Genomic DNA, 22,810 nt, shown 5'->3' on the forward strand with positions numbered 1-22,810 from the left:
AGCAGACGAGCGCTGTGGGCCGTGACCCACCGTCGTCCCGGTGAGAACGAGACGCTCCATGGAAATGGGAGAGGGAGGCCCTGCTGAGGCAGGAGCCCGGCCCGGGCGCCCGTGAGCTGAGAGCCGGCCGTGAAGGAAGGAGGGAGGCAGGGACCCCGGGACGGAGCTCAGGACTGAGTCTGCTGGGCCGTTGCTCCTGCACAGGAGGCCCTGGAATGCCCTGGGAGGACCCGGAGCTCCGGCCACATCCCTGGAAAGCAACACCCTGCTGCGGCCTCGGGTATGAAACGGTCCCAACCAGGCAGCATGTAGCCCGGGAGGCCCACTCCCAGCCCCTGGGCCAAGGTCCACACCGCTGGGCTCGGGCCAGTCCTGGGACGCGCCACGTGTGGCGGGGACAGCGGCTGGCTGGCAGGAAGGGCCCCACACCCTACCCTGTGCCAACAGGGCCTCCCGCGGGAGGAATCCTGCTTCTTCCTTCCTGGAGGGCAGTGCTCCCATCAAGCATCCAGGCCACAGGCGGGGTAATTCCAGGCCTTTATCTGGCTGGCACCCTGGAGGCCAGCTCTGGAGGGCTGGGCGAGGCGGCCAGAGGGCGGGAGGAGGTGGGGCAGCCCCGCCTGCCTGCCCTGTACCCCGGTCAGCACCCGCAGCCCCAGCTCTCTCCGACGTCCTTGCTGTCCAGCTGGATGTGGTCAGCGCCCTTCTCGCTGAGCAGGGGGCCCCCGTGCCGCATGACCAGCTCCGTGGCCACCCTCACGAAGGCCTCCTCCACGTTGCTCGAGTCCTTGGCCGACGTCTCGATGGCGCACAGGATGTCGTGGTGCTCCGCCAGGCTCTGCGCCTCGGCCAGCGGCACCTCCCTCAGCTCCCTGAGGTCCGACTTGTTCCCTGCGGGGAGGTGGGGCAGTGGTGAGGCCCAGGGCCCAGGCGGGCGCGGCTACAGCTAAAGGCAGAGAGCCCTAGACTCTATCTGTAATGCTCTTATCCCATCCTTCAGTCCCTCATTTCATCTCTTCCTTATCTTTGCCAGGGGCTTGTGCACTTTATTGCTTTTTCCTAAGAAATAGAAGCGGGAAGGTTTGGTGAAAAGAACAGGGTGCTTAGAGCTGGAAGAAGACCTGGGTAGAGACGCCAGCTTGCTGTCACCTGCTGTGTGACGCTCGGGTAACTCACTCCATCTCTGAGTCTCAGCCTCCCCATCTGCGATGCCACCTTCCGCGGAGTAGGGATTAAATGACACAGTGGACACGACCTAGCACCTAGCGGGCACTCCACCAATGCTGAAGTTAAAGAAATCTGGCCTTGCTATTTTTTTTGGCTAAAATTTTGTCATGATTCTGATTATTTAGGCTCTCCTATTTTCCTTTGGAATTTTTTAATTCTCTGTAAGATTGTGGGTTTTGATTATTTTGCTTTTCTGAGAATAAGAGCACAGACTACAGCTGCCCCTGAGAGCACACCTTTGCTTCTCCCATGAGGTGTGAGATGTTTCATTATGTTTTAAATAATCTGGTCAATTGCTCTTTGGTCCAATTTCTACAAGAATTTTTTCTAAGTCTCTAAGTGATTGACTTTTATAATGTGATTATAGGGACAAAAAAAATAGATAAGCATCTATGAAGATCTAGGGACTTCCCTGGCGGTCCAGTGGTTATGGCTCGTTGCCTTCACTGCCGGGGCCCAGGTTCAATCCCTGGTCGGGGAACTAAGATCCCGCAAGCCACGCGGAATGGCCAAAAAAAAGGAAAAAAAATATCTGAAATTTCTTTGGTAACCTTAAACAATGCAGCAACCAATTTCAATGTTTGGAACTTATTTGGATCCTGATTTCAACAAACTGAAAAGAAAAGCACATGTGATATTTATGAGCAATTATAAATCTGACCACAGATCAGCTAACTTGATTGTATTAGGAGATGTCAGTATGTTTTAAATGTGAAAGACGTGCTGTTATTATATATTTTTAAGTGTTTGTATCTTTTGTAGATTCACGCTGGAACATTTGCAAATGAAATCATTTGGTGTTGGGATTTGCCTCAAAATAATATGAGGTCGGGGGAGGGGCCGAGGGCTGAAATGAACGTGGACAGGACTTGCCGTCTCTGCTGAATCTGGGGTTTGTTACGCTATTCCTTTTATGTCCTTGTATAGAATGCTCTATGATAGAATGTTTTATTTTAAAAGTCCTGGATTGGGAATTCCCTGGCGGTCCAGTGGTTAGGACTTTGCGCTTCCACTGCAGGGGACCCCGGTTCGATCCCTGGTCAGGGAACTAAGATCCTGCAAGCCGAGCGGCGTGGCCAAAAAAAAATAAAAAACTAAAAAAAAAATAAAAGTCCTGGATGAAAGGGGAGCATCAGGCCAGGTGGGGAGAGCTCCCTTCCTGCCCGGGGCGTCCAGCCCGCCTAGAACACCCACACCCGGGCCCAGGCCCATCTGCACTTGCTCACCTTAGAGGAATCAGCCTGACTGTTGGGACGAGGACCCCAGGGACCACACACACGGTCCAAAGCTTCTTGAATCCAGGCCCGGGAAGTTTATGCAGGAGGAAAAGGTAAAATGGAGGTCACGGCACCCCCTGCAGCGTCGGTTCTCAAAGTGGGATCACTGTGTCACCTGGGAACTTGTTAGGAATGCACATTCATGGGCCCACCCAGCGCTCCCGAATCAGATGCTCTGCGGGTGGTGCCGGCGTCTGCCCTCCACCAAGACTTCAGGGTGACGGGGAGGAGCGTGGACACCTGAGAAGCGCCCCCTGCAGGGTGGCCGACAGAGCAGGTCACTGAATTACGATCGGCCACGTTTACGTGCTCACAGGCTATGTGGACCGGGATAAATGACTTCACTTTTCTGACCCTCGGCCCCGTCCCTGACACACGAGGAGCAGGCAGGGTTATGAGAACACACATGATGAAGACTGAACTAGCCTGGACCAAGGTGCGGCCACGTGGCGACCGCTTCCCGGCCTGCGTCGTCTCATTTCCACTCTGACTGTAACTTTACAAGTGATTAGCAGGATCTGAATTTTCTTTTTCTTTTGGCGGCGCGTCGTGGCATGTGGGATCTTAGTTCCCTGACCAGGGATTGAACCCGTGCCCCCTGCAGTGGCAGCTCAGAGTCTTAACCACCGGACCACCAGGGAAGTCCCCGAATTTTCTAGATCATGGTCCTGGCTCCACTCCTACCTGGCCAAGCTCAGCCCTCTCTGTGCTCTGCTTGCCCTTCGTTTAAAAAGGAGAGAGAGACAGACAGACAGACAGACAGGTGGACCGCAGGGGCCCCCGCTCACCGATGAGCAGCTGCACGATGTTGGAGCCCGCGTACTTCCTCACGTCCTCGATCCAGTGAGGCACCGACAGGAAAGAGCTCCTCTTGGTGATGTCGTACGCCAGGATGGCCCCATTGGCGCTGCGGTAGTAGCTCTGGGTGATGGTGCGGAAGCGCTCCTGGCCAGCCGTGTCCCAGATCTGCAGCTAAAGAAACAGGGGTCCCGTGAACCCGGGGGTGCAGCCGAGCGCAGGGGACGGGGAGGCCGAGCCCCCAGACCCACCCCCAAAGCGCTGCTTCCGGGGGCAGGCCACCGGCCACACCTCGGCAGGCACCATGTAGGACAGGCCAGAAGGTGGACTGAGCGGAGAGGCCTTCTGATCCCTTGGAAGGCAACTCAGCGGCCTGAGCAGGACGTGGGGAGCAAAGGGGAGGCGGGCAGCCCCGTTTCCACCTCCAGAGTCCCAGGACAAGGGGGTGGGTTCTGCACCGTGGCGGGAAGCACACTGGACCCCGAATCCTCTCTGCCCGGGACACCAGGCTCGCTGCTGGCGCCGTGTCCAGTGCCCGCCCCTCTGGGCCGCGAGTGCCCGCTGCCCCTGCCGTCGGGAGGCCCCCAGCACTCGGGCTCTCTGTTCTGCCTCCGCGGCGCCGGGGAAGATGCTCACGCTGGGCAGGGACGGCCCGGGGAGGCTCCTCTCAGGTGGCCTCTGCCGTCAGCTGACACAGCCTGCTAACCCTAACCCCGGTCCCAACCCTCCTCCCGCCCAGGCCCTCACTTCACCAGCACCCATCAGGGCCGCTGCCGGGCCTGCCTGGACGGGCGCCCGGGGGGCGGGAGCAGCCCTGGCTCCCAGCAGCAGCAGCAGGATGGCGGCAGAGACCCCAGGTAGGGCGGCGGAGGCTGGGCCGGCGGCCGACCTGGACGGTCACTGTGCCCGGGCCAGGAGGCTGCGCCGCGGCGGGCACCAGATGGGCGGGTCCAGGGCTCTCAGCGGCTCAGGGCCTGCCTTCTCCGCTCCAGAGGCCACAGGTCCTCGGGGCCCTGAAGGTGACATCCAGGCCATCCAGCCTCCTCCGCTGGCACAAGCACTCTGGGTGCCTCTTTGTCCCGTTCTCAAGGGGCGTCCAGGGTGGGGACAGACCCAGAGGCCTCAGACAGTTCCTGCGGGCAGGGCTTCTGGCCCTGGCACTGTGGAGGTGACCACCTCTTCCTGGGCCTCACAAGAGGGGTCCACGGGTTGACGCGCTCTGAGCCACGACTCGCCAAACCAAACCCCCGGCCTGAGACGTCCCATTTGCTCTGCAGGGTGAGAGGCTCCAGGAAGCAGGCCCTGGGGCACAGCTCACGCAGGGGTGACGTGAAAGGCGGGACCTCGGCACCACACCAGCCTGGGATCCAGACGACCTAGGACTCCCCTCCACACCCCAGAGGGGAGCATCAAACACAGAGGCCAAGCAGACACGGGAAAAGGCAACTTGGCGGAAACAGAAACTAGGCAGAGTTTCTCAAAACCATCTCCAAAATAATCATCAGTGTTTTCAGAGATAAGAAAAGGTCCATGAAATGATAAAAGCACACTCTTATTTTAAGTAGAGGGAACATTCGGAAAGGAAAAATGAGCTCTTGAAAATTAAAAATATAACATAAATGAAAAATGCAACATAAGGGTTGGAAGATAAACTTGAAGAACTTCCAAGTAGGGGAAAAAAATGCAAAGAGATGGAAAAGAGAGAAAAGGAATTGTGGAACCAGCCTTGAAGGTCCACCATCAGGATAGTAAGAGTTTTGGAAAAAAAAGAATAGTAAAATCAAAGAAATGCTTCAAGAAAATTCCCCAGAACTGATTGAAAAGGCCCATTAAGTACACAGTGGAGGAAAACAGACCCACACAAGACACTTGGCCGTGGGAACTCCAGAACAGTGAGGAAGAAGAAAGGACCCTAAAAAGTTGCAGGGAAAAAAAAAGAGAGAAAGGAAAAACGGGTTTGAAGGCTTCACAGAAAAGATCCATATCGCATTAGACATTCAATGAAACGATGCCTAAAAGTACAAGGGAAAATAATTTCCAGACTAGAATTCTCCACCTAATCACTATGAGTCAAGTGTGATGGTTTAACAAAGGCATTTTCAGACATAGGGGCCTCAAAAAATTTACCTTCCTGACCCCCTTTCTAAGGAAGCTGCTGAAATCAACCAACACGAAGAAAATGGGGGATCCAGAAACAGAATTCAACTCAAAAGAGAGGCAAAGGGAAACCCCGGGGTGGTAGGGAGATCCCAAGACAGCAGCCAAGCCGCGAGCCAGGATGCGGGCCGGCCGGGAGCCTCCAGTTCCGGCAGAGTATTCAGTGGCCGTCGAGACCTCCCTCCTTAAACAACCGGGAGACTGAGAAAAACATGGGAGGCTACTGTTTTCCGGATGTAAACAACACAGCACGAGACCCTAATCCTTGAAAGAAGCAAAACTCGTGGAAGGCGCCTCAGGATTGCCAGCACTCTACTGGGGACGGTTTCCTGACCACAGGACAGGGGGCTAGACTCCAAGCAGGGCACGGGGCCTGGAGCAGCTGGTGTGACTGAGATGAGGAGCGATGTTGGGGGGGGGGGCCCTGGTGGGTCCTAGCCCGCGGGCTCTGTGCACAGGGTGAGGCTCCCAGGTTCTAACCAGAGAGAGCCTCCTCCGGGGCTGAGGACACACCAGGGGTGGAGGCTGAGTAGTGCTGGGGGATATTCCAACCCAGCCACGGGGAAGAGGCCGCCTTAGCACCTTGCGAAGGACCCAGATACCGAGCTGAGACATCAGGAAGGCTGTGCCCTACGAGTGAGGACCACGGCAAGAGGCGGGCCTCCCGACACCTGCCCAGGAAACCCTAAACCAAGCTCTCAGGTTTGGAGGCCGCGTTCTGTCAAGGTAAAAGGCTAGAGAAACACTGTCAGACTTGCACCTCTCTGCCCTAACAGAACATGAAGACAAGCTACACAGGTTCAAGGTGATCAGCCAGTCACTGAATTGACTACTAGGACATGAATCAGTGCCCTTCAAACACGATCCAGAGTCACTACCCAGTATCAACCAGTATTTCCAGTATACGATTAGAAAACTGCTAAACATGCAAAAAAAGAAAAAAAAAAAAAAAAAAAAAAGGCAATTTGACCCCAAGAGAGAAAAGCAGTCAATAGAAACTGATGCCAAAATGGCCCAAATATTGGATTTAGTAGACAAAGACTTTAAAGCAGTTATTTTATATATGATCAGAGAATTAAAGGAAAATATGTTCAAAGAACTGAAGCAAAGTATCACTCTTAAGTGGGCAAATAGGGAATTTCAGTAAGAGAAATGGAAATTATTTCTAAAAACGTATTTTAAAAGGGTCAAAATTCTAGAACTTAAAAGTACGGTAAGTGAAGTGCAAAACTCATTTGATGAGCTTAAACAGCAGAATGGAGACAGAAAAAAAGAATCAGTGAACTTGAAGAAAAATCAATACCAAGTATTTAATCTTTGATTAAATAAGATCTTAAATCTTAAGATAAGCCTCAGTAAATCTCAAAAGATTGTATTCTTACAGAATATTCCTCTAGCCACAGAAAATCTAAAACAGAAAGTAAGAACGCTCTGGGAGAGACTTCTTCAAGAAGATGGAACTGAGAGGCAGCAAGACGTTGCAGGGACAATTACACAGTATGTGGGGCAGATGGAGAGTGTGCCTATTAGGGGAGAATTTGGAGCTGAGTTAATGGTAAATACATAGACCCCACGCGGAAACAAGATGATCACTACCACCAGGAAAAACGAGGGAGCACGGGGAGTGAAAGACAGTGCTACATGGCTCAGCCGTGAACAGCTCTTACTAACCAAAACGTGTTCATTCAGCCATTTCAACAGCGCTTACTGGACACCTGCTCTATGTTCTAGGTACCAGAGAGAGCGGAGGAAACAGACGCAAACTCCTGGGCTCAAGCTTACAGTCTAGTGCAGGAGGCAGATGCTAAGTAAGATAATAATAAGTAATACGGATATATATTTGTTTAAATGTATGGAAATACAGAATATAAATAAAATATTTATCATAAAATAAGTAACACAATAATCGGTATGCTAGATAGTGATAAGATGGAAAAAATAAGCAGGGGAAGAAGTTATCAAGTATGGTGAGGAATGATGTTTTAGATAGGAAGGCCTCATTGAGATAACAGTTGGGTAAAGATCTGAAGAAAGTTAGCTAGCTGTGCAGATGCCTGCGAGACAAGCATTCCAGGGAGAGAGAGAGCAAGTGCAAAGGCCCTGAGGCAGAGACATGACTGGCGCACAAAGATCAGCGTGTTGGGAGCAGAGTGAAAAGGGAGAGAGAAATGAGGGATGACCGAGGAATTGGGCCAGATCATGCAGTGCCCTGGAGACCACAGCAAGAACTTTGTCCTTCACTGTGAGTGAAGGGGAAGCCAGGGAGTTTTGAGCCAATCAAATTTACTTTTAAACAGGATCAGTCTGACTATCGTATGCAGAACAGGTCAAAAGAGAGCAAGGCCAGGGAACTCCCTGGTGATCCAGGAGTTAGGATTCCATGGGTTCCCTGCTGAGGGCGTGGGTTCAATCCCTGGTCGGGGAGCTAGGATCTCGCAAGCCGTGCAGCCAAAAAAAAAAGAGGAAGGACAGAAACGGGGAGCCCAGTTAGACGGTTGTGGCCATAATCCAGGTAAAAGACCACAGTCGTAGCAGTGAAGTTAGGGAGAAGTGATCAAACTGGGGCTATGTTTTGCGAATAGAACTGAAAGGAACTTAATGCTGATCTAATCAACATTACCACACACCTCTACTGGGAGGATGCAAAGTGTGTGTGTGTGTGTGTGTGTGTGCGTGCAAGCGCACACGCGTGCGTGTCTGTGATGGCGGCTAGGGTAGTGCTGAGAGTTAAACCCTCATCTTCCAAAGCAGGAAGTCAATAGATGATGCGTGCACCTGGGGGCGGAGGGCTAGCAAGACAAGCGAGAGAAGGAGAAACAGAGAAGAGCCGGAAGCGATTGCCCCCAGAGGTTGGGGGCAGAGGGGAGTATCAGGGAACCATTTCGTAACAAGCCTTGTTGAACCATCATACACAAGTGTAACCGATAACAATTAAAAATAAATTAAAAACCCAACACAACACATTACAGTATGTGGGTCAACCCACTCGTGAAATCTGGGCAGTAATGGAGGAAATATTTTTGGAAAGTAGGTCCTTCTCATGACTGGTAATATTCTCATCCTACTTCCCCACATCAGAGCCAGGGGAAGAGGAAGAGCAGGGTCAGTGCTTGGGCCCGGCAGCCTGAGATCCTGAACCAATCCCGCCACTTCCCACCTTGGTGTCTCCAGCCTAAAACCTAATTCAGTTTTCATCTGTCAAAAAAGGGGCCGTAAGGGTGAATGACAGACTCAGCATGCCGAGAGCCGAGCGCAGAGAAGGGGCTGGATAAACGCGTCCACTTAACAGTGTTACTGAGCTGGCATCGTTTGGGGCTGGTGTTTTTAATACACGCCAAGGAGCTTTAATGCAAAGTAGAACACGTAAAGCGCCCAAAGAAAGGCACACCGGGCTGTGTGCACAACCACACATTTGTTCATTCAGGACGAACTGAGCGTCGGCCATGTCCCAGCCCCTGTTGGAAGGACTGGCAATGTAGCAGGGGGTGAAACAGGAACAGAGCTCCCTTTCCAGTAAAAAGGAGGCAGACGAGAAGAAGGCCAGTGGGATACTTGCAGAGAGGGGGGGACAAGCACCCTGAAGAAAGCAACGGTAACGGGAGGGCCTCCCCGCATGGCACCTCCGAGGGTGGTCACAGAAGGGGGCACCTGGGCTGAGGCCCCTGCCGGTCGTGGGGACAGTGTTCAGGCGCGGGGGACAAAGGCCCAGAGGCAGGTCAGAGCCTGCCACGCTGGAAACACAGCAAGGGCAGCGTGGCCAGATGGCAGCAAAGCAGCACCCCGGAAGGCGAGGCCGTCGGTGCTGGAGCCAGAGCCCGAGGGTGGGCGTTACTTCACTGTGGTGGGAGACCGCGGCAGATCGTCCGAAGCAGGGGATGTGTATCAGACGCCTCTCATTCCGCTTCGCGTGTCTCAGCAGCACCCTGTGCTCCAGCCATTGCTGCAGCAACCAGCCTCGCACAGAAACAGCCTTCGAGTCTCCCTGATCCTAGCCCGGGAGGCCCGCTGGAAACCACCGAGCACTCGGGACTCGTGACCCAGATGAGAGGGACCCACCCGCCTATGGAATGACACTCAGCCAGTGCAGGGCAGGAGATGCCGGGCCCGATCAAGCCCCACTTGCTCACAGAGGGACCCACATGAGAATGCAGCCTCCACAGCCTTTCCTCCCTCCTCTGTTCTAGAAACAGACGAGCTCCGCGCACGCTCTTGCCTACGGCTGTCCTCAGGGAGCCCAGGCAAAGCCGGGACGTGCCCCGACTAATGTCTGTAAAGCTGCCGGCTGCTGGGTGGAGGACGGTCCTACAGAGGCGGCCCTACGGCTTGGCCCGAATGCCCCCTGTGCTCCAAGAGCTGGGAGAAGCCAGGCTGGGAGCGGCCCCGCTTGCCGGCAGCCAAGCACGGCTCCTCCACCAGGCAGGGCCCCGGGGAGGCTGCGGAGAAGGTTAACGAGGCTGAGCGGCCACCTGAGCTACCGGAGAAGCAGGCGAGCAGAGCAGCGTCGTCCTGAGCCATCTCCCGGGCAGCACAGGCCCGGGCCCTGCCTTAGAAACGAGAGCGGAAGTGCCACGTGGACGCAGTGGGGACCTGCGCAGGGGTAGTGCGGGGACCGCAGTGGGCAGAGACCGTGAGCCCCACGTCACAGAGGAGAAAGCCAGCTCTGGAGGTGCCGTGACTGGCCGAGGAAGGCGTCTCGGCATCGTGCTGGGTCCAAGCCCGTGTGCCTGCCTGCTCCCCGCCACAGACCTCGGCAGGGGCCCAGCACCCAGGAAATCATGGGTGTGGAGGCCCCTCTGCTCTGCGGCTCCCGTGCCTTCACACGCATCACCGCCAAGCCGGCACCAGGCTCCCTGCAGACGGCCTCCACCCGCCCAGCGCCCGGTCCACGCCCCGCACGGCAGCCCCTGTGGAGCCGCCAGAACCCGGCTGAGATCCTGCAGCCCCTCCGCTCTCCAGCCTCCGTCCTCAAGTGCGTCCCCCGAGCCCTCCGCATCGCCTGCAGGCCCCACAGGACCCGACTTTTTGCCGTCGCCCACCCCGCGTGTCCGGCTCCCGGGAGGCCGCATCAAGGCCCCTGCCTGAAACGCTCTTGTCCCAGACCCTCGCCATCCCAGCCCCGCACCCCACGGCCCCTCCTCAGCCCCTCCGCCGCCTGGCGGGACACAGGCGCACACGCACACTTCTTAAATGTTTACTGTCCCTCCCTCACGTGCGACTCTTGAGGGCAGGGGCTGTGTCTGGCTGGCTTTCTGCATAAGCCCACCAGCCAGCACAGCACCTGGCAGGTAGAAGGCGCTCGATGAATACACAGTCCGTCGGCTGGGTGAGCACCTGCCTGCGAAGTTGAAGCCGCCACCCCCGCCCACCTCCTTCCCCACCTGGAAGTTCTCCACCTGCACTCACTGGACAGACAGACGGGGGCCTTGTTCACAGACCACACCCGAGCCCCCTCCCCGACGCTCGCCTGCCACCCACCTCCCAGCGGGCACATCGCCAGTTTCTCCGACCTTCCCAGCCAGGCTCTCTCATCTGACAGTTGACTTTGGGGGAAATTCTCTGGGCTGCTGATACCCAGAGTGAAGTCCGGAAGCATCTTTGGGGCACAGAGGGTAGGACTGAGGCCCAGCCAGGATGGAAAAGGGCTCCCAGAGCACAGATACTCGGGAGAGGGGAGCTGCCCCCCTTCACCTCCGCAGGGGTCAGTCAGGTGAGTTTCAAACAGGTGGGGTGGGGATTTCAAGGGGAAGTACGGTATCAAGGTGAGGGACGAGGCTATTTTCCCTTCTAAGCACCACACCTGACAACTCCCAGTTCACACCGTCCCCCTGGGTCCCCACATCCATGAAGTGTGTTATCATTTTGTCATTATCTCCTTCTCTAGGATAGACTGCATTCCTCTTGACCTTTTGGTGAACTCCTACCTAACCGTCAGGGCCCCAGTTCAAGGTCACCTGGTCAGTGGAGCTTCCCCGACGCACAGGCCTGGGCCCCACACCAAGCAGACTCAGCTTTCCTTTCTTTGTGGTCCACAGCCCTTTACTCTTGCCTCTATGACAGCATACAACACACAGGATGTCAACTGTCCCAAACTTGGGTGCCTTTGGGGGCCAGGCAGGGAACATAAAATGCAGCAAGGTGACAGAAAAGGATATCCTGCCTAAAGCAAATTCAGTAAAAAACAAACCAGCATATCACCACTGCGCAGGCCAAACGAAACGGTTCACGGTGGGAACTGGCCCAGGGCTGTATGTGCGGGGCTCCTGATTTGTAAGTCTGCCTCTCGCCATCAAGAACGGGCTCTGGGGACTTCCCTCGTGGCGCGGTGGTTAAGAACCCACCTGCCGATGCACGGGACACAGGTTCAATCCCTGGTCCAGGAAGATCCCACATGCCACGGAGCAACAAAGCCTGTGAGCCACAACTACTGAGCCTGCGCTCTAGAGCCCATGAGCCACAACTACTGAGCCCGCACACCACAACTACTGAAGCCCGTGAGCCTAGAGCCCATGCTCTGCAACAAGAGAAGCCACAGCAGTGAGAAGCCCACGCACTGCAACGAAGAGCAGCCCCCTCTCGCCGCCAACTAGAAAAAACCCCGCGTGCAGCAACGAAGACCCAACACAGCCAAAAATTAAAAAACAAATAAAACAAGAAAACAAAAAACGGGCTCTGGTGGGGACAGACCCCATCTCATTCCTTTGCAACCTGGCACAGAGCAGGCGCCTGACCAGGAAGGAAGCCCTCTGAGGGCAGGTCCTGCAGTCAGGCCAGTGGGAGCGAGAAGAGGCTGGCGGGGAAGGGGCTGCTCCCCAGGGAGGGTTCCCACGTGCCCCGGTGGGAAGTCAATTCTGCTTAGTAGGTTAAACAAACCTAATAAATAAAATCAACTGCACCGTTGGCGATTCAGGTCCCAGAACCTTTGTCCAGCACCATCCCTCCCAATGGAAACAGAAGAGGATTTTATCTAAACAGCCTTTCTCCCGCAGGATGAGGCCGGCAGTGGGAAGTTCCTTGCTTCTTCATAGCAGAAAGGGACCTTGGAAAAAGCATGATTCAGTTCCTGGTTTGGCAGTTGAGTCCCTGCAGCAGCAGTATGGACGGCACTTATGCTACTTCGGTGCTTGCACGTCTGTCCCCCAAGCCAGACGTGAGCTCCGAGGCACAGGGACGCATCTCATGTGTCTTCCTTTTGTAGGTACTCCGAACAACACCTGGGAGAGAGGAGGTACTCACAGAACAAACCCTGAACCCACTGACGTGCAGTTTCTGTCCTGGGTGTCACATGGCAACTTCCAGCCAACAACCACGGTTAAGCTCGACAGAGCACCTTCTAAGTTTCAGCTGTTTTTCCCTTTTCATCTCACTTAACTTGTCTGTTGCTCCAGACAGAAGAGGCCAGCTCAAGGCCCTGGCTCTTAAATTATAACCCAAGAAACAAAGGAAACAAAGGAAAATGGAGCAAAAAGGAATCTTTAACAATAAATGTGAGTGGAGAGCAAACTTGGCCTCACCTCCAGCGGGGGACCTTCATCACGTCCCACCTGCCGTGGGGCAGTGTGGGCGCAAACATTACCCGTGAGCCATTCTCGCCAAAACCCTTCCACCCGAGTGTCTCTGAACCTCTAAACTCAACCTCCAATTTACAGAAAATACAAAGGATAGAGGAACAAGGGAAAAGACACCACGAGGGAAATGGGAGACAAATCCAGAAAGCGACTCTTAAAAAACATCAGTCATCAAAACAGAAGTGAGACATCGTTCTGGACTAAACCCACACTGGACTCCAGCTCAAGGGGGAAAACTCTATAAAACACATTTTGGAGGAAGTTGGGGAAACTTAAAAATGGACTAAGTAGATGCTTATAGAAACAATGACTTGCTTAGGTATGATAACACACTGTGCTTATTCTTAAAAGCTGTATGTCGAGGTATCCAGGGGTGAAGTATCATGCTATCTGCAACTTACTTTCAAATAAAAAAATTTATATTACACATACAGAAAGATCAGGCAAATTCAGCAAAACATGAGCAACTGTTAAATCTATATAGAGCATATATGGGGCTCAGTATGTTATTCTTCCAACTTTTCTATATTTTTTAACTTTTTCACAGTGAAAAATTGGGAAAAATAGAAGTATTAATAATATCCTGAGAATGAAAATATTACTGATAGGAAAAAGTACCAACTGGAGATCTTGGAAATGAAAAACGTAATTGTCAGAATACAGAAACTAGAAGATGAAATGAACATCGGAATAGATGCAGCTGAAAAGTAAATCAGGGATCTGGAAGGTGGGGCACGGGCTGCCAGCACATAGCACAGCAGCACACGCTGTCACTACAGAGGGCAGACCCTAAGCCCAGCTCCCGCCCTGCGCAACCTCCAGAGAACAGGGAGAATGACAAGAAGGGATGAATCGAAGCAATACAAGCGAATCCCATAGAGCTTCAGGAGCGCGGGACTTTTCATACTGATTACACCCACTGAGTTCAGAGAGGATGAATGGGAATATCCCATCACCTGGAGAGAGTGCTTTACTCACCTGCCAGGACACACGGGGAAGGCACAGTGTCAGGTGCAGATGCACGGAACGACACGGTGAGCATGACTTGGGGGGGGTGGGGGGAGTGCTAGGAAGAAAAACTAAGCAGGGCGAGGAAGGGATGAAAAGTCACTCAGACCTCAAAAACATGACCCAAGGACCCTGCGACAGTGTGTGGTTCCATGTACACGTGTGTCCAGAAGGGGCAGCTCCACAGAGATGGGCTGGGGGAGAGTGGAATAGGCATGAATGCTGACGGCTACCAGGTTCCTGTCTGGGTGATGAAAATATCCTAAAGTTGACCCTGATGAGTATTCAAAACAACAGGAAAAAACACTGAATTGCACACTTTAAATGGGGGAATTCACAGTATATGAATTATATCTCAATAAAGATTTTTTTTAAAAGGAACTTGGTACAGTACTACTTTGGACACGATGGTCAGGTAAGGCTGACTTATGTAAAGCAAAACAATAACGTGTTGATGTACACACACACTGCAAACTGCCCCAGGCATCCTAGCACACGGGGGCCTTCCATCCCCCCCGCTCTCGCATGGACCCCACTCTGCAAGCTGAGGTTCCGGACCCACCTCCGGTGCAGACATGCCCCTCCCCCTCTCCCCGCCCCCCCCCCTCCGCACCGCCCCCCACCCCCACTCGCTCCTTCATTCAGCCAATACTAGTCAAGGGCTTATTCTGGGGAAAATAACCCGATGCAAACTGCAGAGCTGGAGTTTACATTGAGGTATTTACCTTGTGATTTCAATATTAAGGTTGATTTTTCCCATGTATTTCATCTGTAATGCAAACATGGCAGATACTGACAATTCAGAGCTGGAAAACTGAAGTTTATCCTGTGATCCATTTTTTCATCATGAAATCATCCACTGTTCGTGTCCCCAGTACAGACTTAAAACCCGAGAGTAAAAAACAAGTTAAAACAAAAAAATCACAGTGTTTCACTGAAAAATATAAACAGAATATTTTTAATTAAAAAAACCCCTGATTTTTACACTTCTCAGACATAAAAAAAGGCAGAGGTGGGGCTGTTTGCATGGCTTGAAACTACACGGAACTTTCCTCAAGGAAAATGGAATCCCTCAGTAATCATGGTCCAGCCTCCTCACATGGCGCCCAAGGAAGCTGACATGCGGAAGGGAAATGACCCGCCGACTGCCCGCTGTGAGGCGGAGGCCACCTCTGCAGGCCTCTGGGATGAGGACGAACCTTGTCGCCCACACATGGCGGCTGCCCTCGGGCAAGGCCCGGCCTGACGTGAGCCTGGACTGTGCTTTCACAGTCAGACCTCATCTGGGACCAAAGGCCTCCTGACAGCGTGGCAGGCTCTGCTCCGGTGGCCTCTGACCCTTCTGAGTCACCAAACCCACCCTGTGATCCAACATCCGGAAATACTTATGCAATTCCCCAAGGAGACCACTTTGAGAGGGACAGGTCCTAGCGACACATCTAAGCTCCAGGTTGTTGCCTTTTAAACAACCTGTGTGGAAAGTCACATACCTGGTCTAGGGCTACTCTGACCTCTTCCTGGGGTAGGAGAGGGAGGCCTGCAAGGCCAAGCAGGGCAGGTAAGGAGGGGACGCGTACGTAACCCACGGAGAAGGGCGCTGCTAGTGACTAACGGTCCTGACTCACTACGTCCCCAGAGCAGGTTGCAGACGCCTCTACCTACCAGCACTGGCTGTACGTTCAATAAAACAGCATTACGGGGCTTCCCTGGTGGCGCAGGGGTTAAGAATCCGCCTGCCAATGCAGGAGACACGGGTTCGAGCCCTGGTCCGGGAAGATCCCACATGCCGCGGAGCAACTAAGCCAGTGCGCCACAACTACTGAGCCTGTGCTCCAGAGCCCGCAAGCCACAACTACTGAAGCCCACACGCCTAGAGCCCCTGCTCCGCAACAAGAGAAGCCACCGCAATGAGAAGCCGGCGCACCGCAATGAAGAGTAGCCCCCGCTCGCCGCAACTAGAGAAAGCCTGCACGCAGCAACAAAGACCCAACACAGCCAAAAATAAATAAATAAATTTTTAAAAACCAGCATTATGTAGGCCATTCTAGAAGGCAGGCGCTTTCTTTTGTTCACACTGGCCATAAGCACCCCTTCTGCCAATTAATCTGAATTAATAAGGATTTGTTTAAAAAGCAGATGGCATTAGCATGTTGATGTGACACCGCTAATCAAAATGTAAGAAAATGTAAAATGCAAGTGATACACGACAGCCCAGATTTCACACTGGTCCCAAACCTTTCCGTGCGTGTGTTCATGCACGTGCGTCTGTGTGTGCGCACGCGCATGAGCTCACACACGTGCATGTGGCGGCTGGTACTGGTAGAGGGCATGCACGGCAATGAGGAAAAGGCGCCACACGAGGAGCTGGCAGGCAAGGTTCTGGTTCAGACCTGCCGCACATGGCCTTCATCTCCCCGTCTGTGAAATGGGGTCTCACCGGGCGGCTGCAAGGACCAGGCAGAACAGAGCACGAGAACAGTGGTGAGAACTAGGGAGATGGGGGACTCAGGGAGGGAGGACTGCCCCCTTACTACTAAGCTTTACGATACCTCACGCCCAAAGCCTCTCTGCAAGGGCCACACAGGGGCTGACGGAAGGAAGGAAAACACAAAGGGGCCGAAACACCAAAGGGATGGAAGCAAAGAAAGGAGGCAGGTGGAGGCCCTGAGCTGTGAGGAGGCCCAGTCTGGGCGATCCCGCCCCCCTGTGACCCCAGCAGGCTCGCGTTTTCATACACAGCGGGCCCTCTACGGCACGGACATGGGGATTCTGCCTTCATTTCATCGCTGGGGAAGCAGATCAGTGCACAGGGGCAGCTGGGCAGCCAGGCTGAGAAGCTGAGCCTCCCAAGACCCAGGCCACCATCTCTCTCAGGGGACTCACGCCCGTGTCAGCTCCCACCTGCTGATGCTCTGCTGTGCGTCAGGTCCTTAAGCTAGGGGTTGACAGGCGACAGATCAGGAGCGGTGATGCCACGTGCCCCAGGCAGCAGAGCCAAGATTGTGACCTGGGGCCCGAGGCTCTACCACTGGCCCCCTTCCCACCATCTTCCCACAGCACGTGCTGCCTCAGGATTGGCAGAAACCTCAGGAGGCAGGTTCATTTTGCCACGAGGATGGTTGTCACCGGCATCAAGGACAGATTTCTTCAGACAACCAGCGTGACCCAGAACTTGTCTCTTATCTAGCGATCCTTTTGCTATTTCTGATCAAAACCGGAAGAGTCAAACCAATTTTATCCAAATAGGAAAAGCACATGAGCAAGGCCAGACCCCCAGTTGGAAAGGCTAAGGATGCAAACTTTAAAAAGAAGCGCTTTGGGACCAGGAGAGCGATGGAGCGCAAGGTCCCGCAACGTGGGGCCCCGGGCCCCAGAGCAGAGACTGAGCTCTGTGCGGGAGGACCCTGGCTGCCTTCCCAGCATGGGGACAGTGACCCCGACAGAAGGCCGAATAAAGGGGCCCAGCTGTCCAGGGCCGACCCGTGTGCGCGTCCCCTGTGAGGTGCACAGCCCGGTTTACATAAGAGGCCTTTGTGTCGTCCCAGATAAGGGTGGGTGAGCAGCATTCGGAGGATGTGTTCAGGATTTAGAACCGGCTGAGATTTCCTGGCGGACGGTGAGGTGCGGAGGGGCAGGTTAAGAAATAATCCTAATAATAATCCCTAGGGAGGAAAATGCTAACAGCAGCAACAATCAAATAATCCCTTATGTCTGTAATTCCTCGGTTTTATCCACAATAGCACTTTCAAGAGAGACAAGAGATGCGTAGCATTGTCTGCCTTTTCTTAGAGGGCGTCAGAAGTGGAAAGGAGGGTTGGTTTTTTTTTTGTTGTTGTTTGTTTGTTTTTTACAGTACGCCCTTTTATGTCTTTGAAATTTTGAAATTCTGAACCATGTGGATGAATTATCCAAAAACATACAAGGGGAATCTGTAACTATTTTGAGCGTGTCCATAGCCGTCCAACAACCCTGAGAAGTAGGTAGAGCAAAGATCATTCGTTCCATTTCACAAAGGAGGAAGCCCAGGGCTCCAGGAAGGGACAAGGGACAGGCCAGGGCTAGGATGAGGCTGCACAGACCTTTGGACACCTAGTCCAGGGTTCTCCTGCAGAGACATCACCGCTGAGAGGCCAGCAGCTCCCAGAGTTGCCCCCAGCTTCAGCCTGTACAGCTAGAGCCCAGTGAACTCACACAGGGCCACCCGGGGGCCCGCGCCACGGCCAGAGCCTTCCCACCAGCAGGGCTGCTACGGGAGCTGCCCAGGGCTGCCTGATGCTCTGTTAGCTGACAACACCCTGACACTCCTTGGGGTTTCCACCCTCATTCCTGAAAGTCTAGAAAATGCCCAAGTCCATATGCTTCTCTCCAAGTGCGGTGACCACAGTTGTCTTTTCGCTAGAGTCATTAACGTGCAGAATCTCAGGGTCATCGTTACGAACTGAGAGGGACTCAGAAGGGTAGTCAAGTGTAAAAATAGGCGCTGTAATTAGGAGCCAGGGAGACCCTGGGTTCAAAGCCTGGTTTTGCCACTGACTTGTGTGGGGCCTTGGGCGTGTCGGTCACTTCCTTTATTGTGGCCTCAGCTTCCTCCCTATAAATAACAATCAATGAACACACAGGTAGTGAGCACCGTGTGTCTGACACTATTGTAGGTGCGGGGATTCACAGGTACACAAGGTGGTGTCCACTTTCAAGGAGCGGACACTGTACGGGACAGACCCACAAACAAGGGAATGTCAAGTCCTGGTAAATGCTATGAACCTACCCCGTAAAGGGACGGAGGGCCTGGGAGGTCAGGGAAGGCCTCTCTGAAGAGGTGGCCTGTGCAGTGGCAACCGAATGATGAAGCAGCTGTTACACGGGGATCTGGGCGTGGAATGTGGCAGGCAGGGCAGCAGATGCAAAGGGCCTGAGGCAGGCATGTTGGAAGGACAGAAAGGGCCAGTGAGGCTGGGGACTGAGTGTGGGGCAGAGGCAGGGAGATGAAGTGGCTGAGGCAGACAGGGGACCAGCTCTCCAGGTCAGGTGCTGGGATGTCATTCTGGTCGCAAGAGGAAGTAACTATAGAAATAAAGGGATTTAATTCAATCTGTGATGTTCCCAACTTTTTATTTTTTTGGCAGCAGAACTCTTCAGTCAAAGACAAGCGGAACCTCAATATAAAACCGGATAAAAGTAAGCTAGTTAAAGCCCCTCTGACCCTGCGGTCTCTCGGCCTCCCCCCTTCAGTCCGCAGCTCCCCAAGCACAGAGCAGCTGGAAAAGCGCTAGGTGATCTCTCTCTGAGGTTCCTCAAGAGCCAACGAGAGCCAGCAAGCACAGGAGAGGCGGCTTTGAGATCCTGCTGGATGCTTGCTGGACCCTAGACAGGCCTGGGAAGGTTTTAAACTAAATCCCTGATGTGGACATGCTTTCTCCAGAAACAACAACGATAAACTCTGGCTCCTCAAAGGTTCCAGTTAAAAACCGCAATGTTGAAACTATAGGGACAGAAAACAGATCAGTGGTTGCCAGAGCCTGGGGTGAAGGGAGGACGCTGACACAAAGGGACACAGGAGAACTTTCCGGGTTGATGGAAGGAATCTATACTCTGAATGTGGTGGTGGTGACAGGACTGCATACGTTTGTCAGGATTCACAGAACTCGACACCTGAAGTGAGGCACATTTACTGTGTGGAAGCTGAACTTCAATAAACTTGATTTTTTTAAAAAATCACATTGCTGGAAGACACCCCAGAGATAGTTTATGGGTGAGGAAGAATGACCTGCCCCCGCTGAGTCCCGAGAGCCCAGCACCCGGGGCCGGGGAGGCTGTCCTCTCACCCCACCCACCCAACTGCAATTCCCAGTCTCTTCAGTGCCTGGGCCTCAGGACTCTCTGGCTGCAAGATCAGGAAGTAAATACTTGCACAGGCTTTCCCACTCCATGCAATCAGAAGAAGCAGTCTGGTGTAGGGAAAGACCCCAAAGCCCTGGAGTCCAAAAAGCTGGAAGAAAACTTGCACGCCTGTCACTTCCCAGCTGTGTGCCTGGGGAAGCCTGCCCCGTGTGAGGTGGGGTTAATCACAAGAACACATCTGTAAAACAGCTGGCACACATCAGACTCTTGAGAGGAGTAGCCGCTGTTAACTCTTAGGGGGGTTACCATGCCTACACTGCTCTCCTGATCCCAGAAGCACCCGGCTGCCTCCCAAGTAGAACAATCTGAAGGTGACCAGCAGGAAAAGAAATTGAGAAGTGCCTGCCCTGCATTGCATAACCTGTGCTCGGTACACAGTGCACCCAGGGCTCTGCACAGGTTATCTCGCCAGGTAAACAGGAACACCCAGCCCCTCCTTGACCACCGTCAGCACCGGGAGAGGGGAAAGGGGAGGGGAGGGGTAAGGGGAGGGGGGAGGGGAGGGGGGAGGGGAGAGGGGAGGGGAGGGGGGAGGGGAGAGGGGAGGGGAGGGGAGGGGGGAGGGGAGAGGGGAGGGGAGGGGAGGGGGGAGGGGAGGGGGAGGGGAAGGGAGAGGACGGGAGGGGGAGGGGAAAGGGGAGGGGGAAGGGGAAGGGAGGAGAGGGGAAGGGAGGGGGAGCAGGAGCGGGCCGCCTGCTTGTTTACGCCTATCCTTCAACTCGCCACTTCCCCGTGGCTGCTGGCAGCGTCTCAGGGCACAGACTCATCCGCGGACCCCATCCCACAGCCCTTCCCTCACCACCTGCTCCAAAGGGTGGTCCCGAATAATGACTCAAAGCTTCCTGCCACACCTTCTTCTTTCTTCCTATTCTAAGGAGACCCAAAACACACAGAAACCCAAAAGACTGTTAAAAAAAGAAAAAGAAAAAAAAAAGCAACCCTTCTGGCAGGGAGTTTCTGCTTCCCCTGTCACATCAACTCCAGAGGCACCGTGTGCATGGAAAGGCTTTTGGCTGACTTTTTCTCCATGCTGGGGCAGGAGGGAGAAATTATCCCAATTTTGCAGAAACAAAGAGCTAAGCACCCTGGCAAAAAGCAACCGGTAGCAGGCCCACAGCAGCCCAGGGAGGCCGGGCGCCACAGTACCGGGGCTCCCGGGACTCAATCACCCGGGTCCACCTGAAAACACGGAGATACCAGGAGATGCCCTGGCCCTGTGCTGCCCCGCCCAGGGCTCTTAGGAGCCGTCCCGGAGCCGGTGGGAACTCAAAACCACCAAAGAGGGGAAAGGATTTCCGTCCGGCGCAGTTCAGTCAAGTTCCCGAGCAAGAACAATGGTCTCTCACTCCGTTCGGGAGGGCTGACACCCAGGTTAAGAAACTGATTCACTGATCACAAATATTAGTTATCAGACCACTGCCAGGACTCTGTGGCAGCCACATCCTGCCGGTATAGTGCGGAGCCACTGCCAAAGCTCGGTCCTCTCCCCCACCTTCCGGGGCCCGTGAAGTTTTCAGTTCCTATCGGGCTGCAGCTGGGGGAGGGGACCTGGGCCGCCCCGGCCGAGTAAAGTTCCACCACCAGGTCCACAAAGAGACTGCAGGGAGGCGTGGCCAGGCCGGAAATTCTGACAAAAAGTTTTGGCCCTCCGGTCCTAGAAGCAACTACTTCCTGGTCCCTCGTAGTCGTGGGGGTGTCCCTTTCTGCCTGGGGTCCCAACCCGAGGGCCGAGCTGGGGCCTTCGACCGCGGTGGGGCAGGCCGGCCAGGCGCCCCCCGTGCCCGCACCCGAGGCGCTCAGCCACCGGGCACCGGAGACGCTATTCTGGAGCAAAGTCCCCCGGGGTGTAGCTCGGAGGGCAGGGCCTCTCCTCCGCACTCCCCCCAGCACGAGCACCCCAGCGCCCCGAGGCCCGCGCCCTGCGTCCAGAGGCCGGCCCCAACGCCCAGGCCCAGGCCTGCTCGGACAGGGGGCCAGAGGGGACCCCAGCCCCCGCGGACCAGTCGGGTGCTCGCCGCGGCCCCCGACCCCGACCCCTCCGGGGAGATCCTCCAGGGCCCTGGCCGACCCCTAGCCCTGTGGGGCCCGGCTGCGCGGCGACCCCGGGCCGGGCCTCCCACCTTGACCCGCTGGCCCTGGATCTCCAGCGTCTTCATGGTGAAGTCCACGCCGATGGTGCTGCCCTGGCGCTCGGAGAAGACGCCTGTCTTGAAGCGCTGCACCACGCACGTCTTGCCCACGCTCGCGTCGCCCACCAGCACCAGCTTGAACAGGAAATCGTACTGCTCGTCCGGGTCCCCCGGGCCCGGCCCCGCCATGGCCGCGGGAGCCCAAGGGCCGGCGCTCCGGACGCTGGGGCGGCCTGGGCTCGCGCAAGCCGCGGGCCGCCTGGCGACGTGGAAGCGCCGCAACACCTGGGGAAGGGGCGCCACCGCCCGCCGGCCGCCCCGCCCCGGCCCGCCCCGGCCCGCCCCGGCCCGCCCCGGCCAGCCCGGCCGGCCAGACCCCGCGGCCGCGGCCCCGCCCCGGACTCGCCTGGCCCGGCCCTCCGCGCCACGCCAGGCCAGTCCGGCCCTCAGGGCCGCGCTGCGCACCGCCCCGGGCCCGCCCCCGGCCGTACTCTTCCAGCGCTGTTCTAAGTCCCGCCCCCAGGCTTACTGGGCCCTCGGCACTGCCTCTGGCCCGCCTCCAATGAGACTCCGCCCTCAGACTTGACCCAATCAGAATCCACCTTCAGACCCGCCCCGGCCAGACTCCGCCCCCAGCACGGCTCCCGATCCCGTCCCCATCCCGACTGCGCCCTCAAGGCTGCCCTCAGCCCGTTAACACTCCTCGGCCCCGTCCTTAAGCCCGCCCACAGCACCGAGCCCGGTACCCGCC

At 55.2% G+C, this 22,810-nt stretch overlaps 1 protein-coding gene across 2 annotated transcripts; it reads right to left on the reverse strand.

The window, feature by feature from the left end:
* Nucleotides 1-524: 524 nt before the first annotated feature.
* RAB43 (RAB43, member RAS oncogene family) lies at nt 525-22,387 on the reverse strand. 2 transcript variants are annotated; one of them, XM_082414033.1, is made up of 3 exons: nt 22,051-22,387; nt 3,293-3,470; nt 525-891 (listed from the first exon to the last, which is right to left on the reverse strand). In XM_082414033.1, exons 1-3 carry the CDS (start codon nt 22,246-22,248, stop codon nt 641-643), a joined length of 627 nt encoding a protein of 208 aa, XP_082270159.1. In that variant the 5' UTR covers nt 22,249-22,387; the 3' UTR covers nt 525-640. The 2 variants fall into 2 exon arrangements, with proteins under 2 accessions (XP_082270159.1, XP_082270158.1); XM_082414032.1 differs by having other exon boundaries at nt 3,293-3,476.
* Between the last annotated feature and the right edge of the window lie 423 nt (nt 22,388-22,810).

The sequence above is a fragment of the Balaenoptera physalus genome (genome assembly GCF_965194825.1).
Source record: "Balaenoptera physalus genome assembly, chromosome: 11".
In the NCBI taxonomy this organism is placed as follows: Eukaryota; Metazoa; Chordata; class Mammalia; order Artiodactyla; family Balaenopteridae; genus Balaenoptera; species Balaenoptera physalus.